The 10,599-nt window shown below is 38.9% G+C and overlaps 1 protein-coding gene across 1 annotated transcript in view; it reads right to left on the minus strand.

The window, feature by feature from the left end:
- Window positions 1-10,165, minus strand: part of YES1 (YES proto-oncogene 1, Src family tyrosine kinase) — an 85,594-nt gene extending 75,429 nt beyond the window's left edge. The window contains exon 1 of the mRNA XM_058556858.1: window positions 10,039-10,165. Within this exon, the coding sequence (XP_058412841.1) occupies window positions 10,039-10,096 (58 nt within the window). The 5' untranslated portion in view covers window positions 10,097-10,165. The remainder of the gene's footprint in view (window positions 1-10,038) is intronic.
- Window positions 10,166-10,599: the final 434 nt, after the last annotated feature.

The following is a 10,599-nucleotide window of genomic DNA, read 5'->3' on the forward strand; positions in this document are numbered from 1 at the left end:
TCTCCTGCACACAATGAGGGTGGGCATGGGGTGGGGGAGCTGGTTTTCAGAGAGAGGATAAAGCAGATACACAGTGAGAAGCAGGGATAAGAGATTGTAGGACCCCAACGCTGACTCCAGTTGCCTTGAGCCACAAGTAAGACCCCAATCCTAGAATACAGCTGGCAAGTCAGTCCCTCCTCCTGCCTGCCCAGGGCAGTCATTGCTTTTAGATCACAATATAGCACACACTCCTTTTTCCAGAGCACTAAATCCATCTTCAAAATCCTTCTCAACACAACAATTCAGGCAGCAAACACCTGAAACTGGTGTTAGATGTTGATACATCTCTGCCCTATAGGCTTGTAATTTCCTCCCAAGATCAATATTTGCAATTCCTGTGGCCATTACCAAGTGTTGGCCTTTACTTTTCTGATACATTAGGCTGATGTGTGCTCATAATATGTCAGTGTCTCTGACATTGAGTTTAAACACGACTAAAATTGCTACCAGATTGCTACTTCCTGGAAATCTTCACAAATGGGTTATGAAAAGTAGAACATAACTTTGCTTGAAGGCAAGAAGTTAAAGTTAGAATGTTTACCTACATCCGAGTGTTAGAAAAGAAACTATAAATCAGGCATGCTCTTATCTCTTAATTGAACTGACATCAGGTCATGAAACATAAAGGGTTGGTATTAGGGAACTTTTTATTATTAGATATTCTGCAAACTAACATTGTGGTTGGGGTTTTAAAAAAATGTGTTTAGAATGAATCTATGCTTTTGAAAACCAGTTTTAATATCCTTTTTAAAGCTAAACCTTGTTTTTGTGTTTTGGTGGTATAGATCATTATTTTTCACGTTTGTGTCTGAGCAAATTAAAATCTGACCTGATCTTAATATATGATGTAAACCTTAGCAAAGTGTATTTATGCTTCTTTGACTTAGATGAATAGGGCTTTTGAGTTCTTGAAATGGCTACTTAATTTTTCTTCTTTCTAAAGGAATAACATATGCAACAAATATGTAACATAAGATCTATGCTTTGACAAAACGTTTTGGGTCATGTGAATGAATTAATGAGACTGGAAATACAGATACTAGAATTGATAACAACAATGGCTGTCTTTTCTGGAGCCCTCGCCCATATGCCAGGTGCCTTACCTGCATCATTCACTGAATCCCCATCATCCCCCGGGAGGTTGGTAGTATTTTCCCCATCTACAGATTGGATTCCTCAGGCTCGGAGAGGTTATGTACCGCACAACTAATACGAGGAAATGTTCCAAAACCTATTCTACTGAAAGTCATTGTGACTGCAGAAAAGAAATTATTTTTAAGTGTTATTTCAATGACCGGGTAAAACAGAATTTATTTCTCTAAATTCTGGAATAATTAAAATTGGTAAATTGTCTTTATAATTAGAAGTATATAAATAAGAAATGTGGAATACTACAAATTCATAGAACATTTTTTATTTTATAGTTTTATATGCCTAAGAAAGGGTTGGGGGCAAACTTAAAAAGATGTATAAGACTAGCCTAAAAAGAATGAATTCCATTTAGAAAAAACGTGTATTAAATATAACTTTCTGGTGATTAGTATTTGGCATCTTCAAACAACACCTTCCCCCAAACCATGGTTTCAGACAAGAAACCAAACATCTGAGAAATGACTCTATGTACAGCATAAATAATTACCTTACAAAATACTAAATAAGTTAAGTCAATGTTAAGGTTTACATTTTAATCTGCCAAGGCTAGCTAATTGAAGTTAAGCCTTCCATGGTAACCATAACTCGGTGATTAGATGCAGTAAACGGTTAATAATAACCCAACACTAGGAAAGGTTGTTTCATATTTTTAAAATCAGCTTATTCATTCATAACATATTTATAGACTATCTCCTGATAAATTCTGTATATTTTAGTTGATATTGTATTAAAAGAGATCTTATGACTTTATTAACTTGGAGAACTGGAAATTAATGGCAGGACACTTTCCTTGTATTGAAATCCAAGGAATGTAAATATTAACAGATTTTCAAATATTTTATTAGGATTTTTTTTTTCAGAGAAAAAGGAGTTAATATCCTACCAGATTCAATGTTAAAATTCATCATTTTCTTTTGGAAATTTTCATTACAGACTAATAAAATCAGTTTTTATAGTTTACACCTAATTTGCTTTTTAAAAATTTTTTTACTTAAAAGTACTAGCCACTATTTTTTTAAAAAAATATATATTTTAGCTTTATTGTCATTACCATAATTTTCATTGCTTTATAGTGGACTAATCTACAACCATTTCAAATTATTTGAGCCCTGAGTTCTGGTAATTAATTTGCATGGGCCTATGTCCTGAATACTTGAAACCATGTTTACTAAAGAATCAACAACCGTGCATTGAAGAATCAAAGAATATACAATGACTCACACTTTAGAGGATGCTATTTAAATAATCTAAATATGACTAACTTTAAAGTAGAGATTTTTCTTTTGGAAACCTGATAATTTTGGAATAAAATAAAAAATTGGCACTCATGCTCATTTTATGTAAAATTAATTCCAACAAGTTAAAGTAGAAGCAAAGCCAGAGACCAAGGAATGGATGTTTTGGAAACCACAGACTGGAAAATTTGGTTTATATGATGGTGAGGCACTTTTAAAATTTATTTGAACTCCTGTTCAGGAAAATATTTAGATTCTCCTTAGACCTCTTAAGGACCAATTGTCTAGTTGTGGATTTTATTTGAAAACCTTGAAATAGAAAAAAAAAAAATTCCTCCTCTTGTGAAATGCTCCAAGTCTCACATGCTCTCTGTAAAAATCACTCACTTCCTTTGAGATGATGAGCTATACATTCAGAGAACAAAGCATTTCCTGAGTCTGTTTAGAGTACATAGGATGCGTTCCGAAGTGTTTGTCATGTACCCTCAAGAATCTGGTAGATATTTTTTTTAAAAAACCAAAGAATGCAGAAATTTATCTAAAATCTTGAGATGGTTAACAGCACAGAATTATGCAAAGTCTTAGCAAGTATTTGATAAATTGGGTCATTTAGGCAAATAAACACTTATTAAATTTTACTTACCTTAAGAGAATCAGTTTGAAAATCCACATAAAACTATGACAGTGGAAAGATCTTTGGACTTGGAGTAAATATTAATTCTGATCCCACTGGTAGTGGGTTATGGAGTTTCTTTTGGGGTGAAAATATTCTGGAATTCGATAGTGGAAATGGTTGCACAACTTTGGAATGTACTAAAAAACACTGAATTAATTGTACACTTTAAGGGTAAATTTTATGGTATGTAAATTATATCTCAATTAAAAGAAAATCTAGTTCCAGAACTTTATGCCCTTATGTAGCAACGTAATCTTTATTTCCACAGCTTTATTGAGATATAATTGACATATAGCATTGTGTAAGTTTATGGTGTACAACATGATGGTTTGATACACGTATAAATTGTGACATGATTATCACAATAAGGTTAGTTAGAACATCCATCACCATTTATGCTACATAGAATAGATTAAAGGAATAAATACAAAGTACATAAATATAAGCAAATCAACACTATTATGTAATTTCGAATGGAAAGAGTAGGATACTGGGACAAGCGACTATCCATTTGGCGAAAGGAAAATTTCCCTTGAAGATTTTGTGCAAATGTATTGGCCATTCATATTTCTAATTTTGTGAATTGTCCTTTACCAACTTTGCATTTAGGTGTGATTATCTTTTCTTTATGGATATGTAGGTGTTTTTTTATATTTAAAAAATTTGAATTCTTTATTTTTCATAAACAACGGCAACATTTCCCCAAAGTTTTCATGTCATTTAACTTTATTTGCTGTTCTTTTAATACAGAGAAACTAAAAAATATTTTAGTCAATTTATGAATCTCTTTCTTTTTGCTTTCTTTTAAATTGTCAGTCTTAGCATTTCCTTTCCAATTCTAAAATTATGTAAATATTTTTTCCAGTATTTCTGTGATTTTCTTTCACGTGAAAAAAATTTAATCCATTTGAATACGTTTGATGTTGTAGGATATGAAGTAGTGATCTACTTTTTCTGTTTTTTCTGAATGGCTAGTCTGTTGTCTCAGCATTCTATTCTTTCCATTGGAAATTACATTTATTTCTTTTTCTTGCCTAATTGCTCTGATTAGGACTCCCAGCACCATGTCAAATAGGAGTTGTGAGAGGGCATGTTTGCCTCATTCCTGATTTTAGAGGAAAAGCTATTAGCTTTTCACTATTGACTATGATGTTAGCTGTGGGTTTTTCATATTTGGCCTTGATTATGTTAAGGTGTGTTCCTTCTATACGAAATTTGTTGAGAGCTTTTATCATGAAAGTGTGTTGAATTCTATCAAATGCTTTCTCTGCATCTATTTGAAAGGATCATATAATTTTTATCCTTCATGCTTTTTTTTTAATTTTTATTTATTTTTTTCCCCCAAAGCCCCAGTAGATAGTTGTATGTCATAGCTGCACATCCTTCTAGTTGCTGTATGTGCGACACTGCCTCAGCATGGCTGGAGAAGCCGCGGGTCGGGGCGGTGCGCGCCTGGGAACCAAACCCCGGCCGCCAGCAGCGGAGCGCGCGCACTTAACCGCTAAGCCACGGGGCAGCCCTATCCTTCATTCTATTAACGTGGTGTATCACATTTCCTAGCTACGTAATCTTAAGTCAGTTTCTGAAGTTCTTAAGACTTCAGTTTTCTCCACTGTAAAGTGAAGGGATTTTTTAGATCAACATTTTTCACACTGTGGGTTGCAATTCCTTAGTGAGCAGCAAAATCAATTTAGTGGATGGCAACCAGCATCTTTTAAAAAATGAAACAAAGAAATATTAGAGTGCACTGCATATAATAAGTATTTTTTTCACCAAACTCTTGTTTCCCTTGTATATATGTACATACTAAGTCATGATATAAAATATATTTTTTCTCTGTGGGTTACAATAAAAAAGTTTAAAACCCACTGTATTGGCTGATTTGTAACGTCCCTCCTTCAATAAAATTCTGTCAATTTATACTATTGAATTTGGTAGTAGCAAAATCTCCATTGATCTTGTAATACTTGCAGCTAACATTCTTTGAACACTTACTGTGTGTCAGAGGCTGTTCTGAACTCTGTATTAACTCAATCCTCATTGCAAACTATGAGGCAGTACAATTATATAATCCTTCCCATTTTATAGGCAAAGAAAATGAGGGAAAGAGAAATTAATAATTAAGACAAAAATGTGTAACTAGAAGTGATGGAGCTGGAAATTGAACCCAAACAGTTTAATTTTAGAGCTAACTCTCTTAACTACTATGTCATTCTATCTAGAATTCTGACAATAAATTTTTAAAAGTTTTGAATTGACCTACAATCTTGTAGCCCTCCTCCATTTAATATTATAAAATTATGTATTTTTGGTGGTGAATATTGGTTAAAAAAAAAGTTTCCTTGATATTAAATAAACCACATTTGAGAAAGCATTGAAAGGGATGGGGGAGGGATAGTCAACACATCACTTCAGACCATCAACTCTCTACCCAGGGCCTTCTGTAGATCTCAAGGTTTGGCTGAGTAGTAGAAACTTGACACACACACAAAAAAAGATCTCTCTGCAATAAATAATCTTCCCTTAAATAAAAATAAAACTCCTATAATTCCTTTGTTTCATTCTATTAATATAAAGATTTCTTCACCTTTAGTTCAGTTAAATTTGGCCACAAAAATGTCTCGTGTTTTTCCTCAGATCAGAATTGTTCTAATTAGCTTCCAAGGAAGGCAAATGATAATAAGATGCATGAGAAATGAGAAACAGAATTTAGATGCGTGGCTTAAGTCAGTGCAATTAAAACAACAACAAATGCCACATTCCCTGTCTCCCTATCTTTTTTCTTTTTGATCCTAGCTGTATTCTGTGCACACACACATACTCACTCTTCTATTAGTTCAACATACACAAAAATTATTTTGAAATGATCCCTGTTTCTCAAGGAGCTTCCAGTCTCTTGGCAATAAAAACTGGAGACTATCATTTGTCGAGTGTTTGTTCTTTACTAGGCACTTGCCCTGATTTATATGCTAACTCATTTAAATTAGTCTTCACCACAATCTGTGACATTATTCCCCTTTTCTAAAACTGAAATTCAGTTAAAATAATTTGGTATTAAAAGATCCAGCTTGTTGGGGCCAGCCTGGAGGTGTAGCGGTTAAGTGTGTGTGCTCTGCTTAGGCGGTCCGGGATCTGAAGTTTGGGATCCTGGGTGCACGTCAATGCATCGCTTGTCAAGCCATGTTGTGGCGGCGTCCCATATAAAGTAGAGGAAGATGGGCACGGATGTTAGCCCAGGGCCAGTCTTCCTCACCAAAAAAAAAAAAAAGTGATTTTCCTTCAATATATGTGATTACTAGGTAGTATTTATCCCACTTTAAAATCTCAAAATTTGCTATTAATAGGAATGCAAAGTGGACCTTCTATATATCACAATACCACCAGGGATTATAATCACAGTAACTAATTTTATACTCGAGTATTATTATTATTATTATTTTTTTAATTTATAATTTTATTTATTTATTTTTTCCCCCAAAGCCCCAGTAGATACTTGTATGTCACAGCTGCACATCCTTCTAGTTGCTGTATGTGGGACTCGGCCTCAGCATGGCTGGAGGAGCAGTGTGTTGGTGCGCGCCCAGGATCCGAACCCGGGCCGCCAGCAGCGGAGCGCGCACACTTAACCACTAAGCCATGGGGCCGGTCCTCGAGTATTATTTAAGGTAGTTTGGTTCATTAAATAATATCACATACTCTAGATGACAGCTTTCCTCAAATTAAAGTTAGAGTTTTGGGTTTGACACTGCCTTTTTCTATGTTACTATAACATATTTTCCCTGTTGATATGATAGTGTTTACTCTCGTGTCTTAAACACTCAAAAAAATTTTTTTTATAGGAGCGTGGTATACAGTGGAAATAAAAATAGTTTTTGTAATTTGGTGTAGGATTCATATCCTTAACACCAATTTAAGACTCAAATCTTTTTTTATTGAAAGTATTTTTTATTTAATAAAAATTTTATTATATAAGAAGTTTTTTTATTGAAAGTATTGTATCTTTTTGTGTGTGTGTGAGGAAGATCAGCCCTGAGCTAACAACCATGCTAATCCTCCTTTTTTTTTTTTTTTTGCTGAGGAAGACCGGCTCTGAGCTAACATCTATTGCCAATCCTCCTCCTTTTTTTCCCCAAAGCCCCAGTAGATAGTTGTATGTCATAGTTGCACATCCTTCTAGTTGCTGTATGTGGCATGCGGCCTCAGCGTGGCTGGAGATGCAGTGCATCGGTGCACGCCCGGGATCCGAACCCAGGCCACCAGTAGCAGAGTGCGGGCACTTAACCGCTAAGCTATGGGCCGGCCCAAAAGTATTGTATCATCTTGACAAGAATTACCCCAAGTCTGCCACTCTGATGGTGTAGTTATTTGGTATCATTGCATCATTTTCCCCTCCTATTTCATCCCCTCAGTCTCTAAAGGAGAATAAAGTCTAGTTGGTTTCCAAAAGCCCCCACTTGAATGGCTTTCCGATAATTTCCAGTGTAAGGATCAGGTCTTTCACTTCTTTTATACCCCCTCTTACAGCACCCAGAATGATGCCATGCACGTGGAAGGTGCTTAAGATGTTCTAGAGCAATGGATATATAAATGAAATTGGTTTGGAAGAGACCTGGGAAAGTCTGGGATGGAGGAATTGGAGGACTCTCTTTGTTAGAAGTAAATATAGGGCTGGCCTTGTGGCTTAGCGGTTAAGTGTGCGCGCTCTGCTACTGGCGGCCTGGGTTCGGATCCCGGGTGCGCAGCACCGCACCGCTTCTCCGGCCATGCTGAGGCCGCGTCCCACATACAGCAACTAGAAGGACGTGCAACTATGATATACAGCTATCTACTGGGGCTTTGGGGAAAGAAAAAAAGGAGGAGGATTGGCAATAGATGTTAGCTCAGAGCCGGCCTTCCTCAGCAAAAAGAGGAGGATTCAGCATGGATGTTAGCTCAGGGCTGATCTTCCTCACACACACACAAAAAAGTAAATATGAATATGAATGAATAGATCCCTCAACACTGGGACATCAGAGGTGACAATCCTGTACAGTAATTGGTGAGGAAAAAGCAGGAAATAAGGGGAAAATGAAGTAGAGCAGGCAGGGAGGCAGTCCAAGGAAGTGAAGGCAAGCTTTGACCATGAGACTAAAGACAAGGGGGAGTTAGGGAAGGGAATGATGTCATCGGAACAACAATAGAGGAAGACAGTTTTGGCAGCAGCTTTTGAATAGACTTTGAAGAAAAAAAATTAGAGAGAGGGGAAAAAGGAAACGGGAAAGGGAAGTCTGCTCAGAACTCAGCATGACATTTGGAGTGGGTGGGAGCTTCCTGTCACAGCTTGATGTTTGGAACATCTGGTCACCTCTTATAATGACTAGACCTTAGAAACTTGAGCTTTCTCAAGTGACCAGGTTAGAACACGTATGGATTCCACGGCCTAACCATCATGGCCAGGAGACAGGCATGTCTGAAGAAAGAAAAAAACACAGATGGAAAACAAACTCTTCTCTTACACGGAGAACACTCTCACTAGTTTTCCAATGTAAGAGTTCATATTTGTAAGTGTATATGCTTGCCATGTTTTTGGAACTTATTGGTTTTACATTAAAATTAAAGTGTTGTAAATTCTCTTTTAATTCAATGATCTCAAATAGGGAAATGTAACTAACAGATTTACAAAGAAACTGTTTCCAAAGCTAATGATTTTCACTACCCATGTTTCTGTTGCATTGTTTAATTTTTGCAGGATTCCCACGTTGCTTCAGTTACAATATTGGCCAAAGTTTTCCACAACACAATTGTGCCCTCTAGCGTTTCTTAGTATTTAATGACGCCTACTTTGGAGTTTTAAAAAGTGGTCACAGGTAGAACTGACTCTTCCAATGAGTGGCTAATAGTGGTTTCCCACTTTATCATCTGAAGGCTACCTGCTGTATTAGTCAGTGTAAGTGTGGTTATGTTATGGTAACAAATAAACCCCCCAATCTCAGTGGCTTAAAAAATAAAAGTTTACTTCTCACAGAAGGTCCAGTGCAGGCTGGCCAGGCCCGTCTACAAGCAGCATCTCGGAGATCCAGGCTGCCTGCATCCTGTGATCTCCATTACCTTCTCACCTACCAAAGTCACCTGGACAGGGCAGTAGAGAGATGGAGGAGGCAACAGAGAGACGGAGGAGGCCACTGGCTTTTAACTGCTTCAGCCTGGAAGTGATATATGTCACCCCGCTACTTTCTATTAGCCAGAACCAGTCACCTGGCCTCAGCCCAATGGCAGGGGAGCCTGGAGGACATGGAGAAGCACATGGGTGTTCTGGAGCACTAACTGCCTCTGTTAAAGCTCCTATAAGAGCAGCTGGGAACAAACGTATTGGACATTCTAGCTTTATTATTATGGGAAATATTTTTGATTTGAAGTTTTCCAGTAGAAGAGTATTCATTCCAGAGGGGAAGTCAAGATGGTGGCGTAAGCAGACTCTGAACTCACTTCCTCCCGGGGACGCAGCCAATTTACAGCTACTCGTGGAAAAATTACCCCTGAGACAGAAGTGAAAACTGGATGAGAGGAACTCCTGCAACAACGGACAATCCTAACTGAGGTGGAAGAGGCAGAGACTCCCTTCTGGAGAGGAAAAACGCCGCCTTCACAAGCCGCCAGCTTCACGGCCGCCGGGAGCAGCTCACAGGTACGCAGCCCTCCCTGGAGGCGCAGGGTCCTGAGCCGGGGAGCGCCCCCACTGTGGGCATTTTGTGGACCCAGCATAATCGAGACGAGTGGCATAATATCTGACTGTGCCTGCTTCTAAAGCATTGGGGAGCACCCCCAGAAAACCCGGTTCACAAAGAAACTAAAACTGGCTCTTAAAGGGCCTGCGCACAAACTCACCCGTTCCAGAAAGCATCCTAAACTCACCACAAAGAAAGGTGCGCAGTGCTGTGGTGAAAAGAGACTCACCTAATAGGCCATGAGTGCATCTCGGTGAGGGGTGAGACCTCTCCAGGGACTGGGACATTGGCGGCGGCCACTGTTGTGGCCTGGTGTGGGCGTGCTGCCACAGACGCCATTGGAGTTCTCCCTGAGGCCTGCTAGCCCAGGGTCTGCCCCACCCCTAGAGCACTGATTTAATCCAGCTCAGCCAGGGCAGGCAGCCCACCCTAGAGACTGGCCCCACCCAACAACAAGCCCTCAGGCAACTTGTGGGCCTGCATAGATTGGTGACTGGATTCTCTGCAGCCTGGCAACTGAGCCAACTTTAGCAGGGCAGGGCGTGCACAAGGAGCGGGTAGAGAGTGTGGGGCGGTGGCGGAGTGTGTGGGGCTCCCGCCATGGAGAGACTGGGTACGCATCGGGAGGTCGGGGCGCGCACATGGGGCAGGACTGTGTTGACTGTGAGTGTGGACCTGTGGGCGGCAGGGCTTGTCAGCTGCAGAAGACTTGTGCTTCTCAAAGACCCACATGGGGGTTTGCCCCACCTTCCAAAGCCTGAAACAATTGGGTGCTCCCGTGCCTGAGGCC

Source organism: Diceros bicornis, chromosome 16, assembly GCF_020826845.1.
Source record: "Diceros bicornis minor isolate mBicDic1 chromosome 16, mDicBic1.mat.cur, whole genome shotgun sequence".
Classification (NCBI taxonomy): domain Eukaryota; kingdom Metazoa; phylum Chordata; class Mammalia; order Perissodactyla; family Rhinocerotidae; genus Diceros; species Diceros bicornis.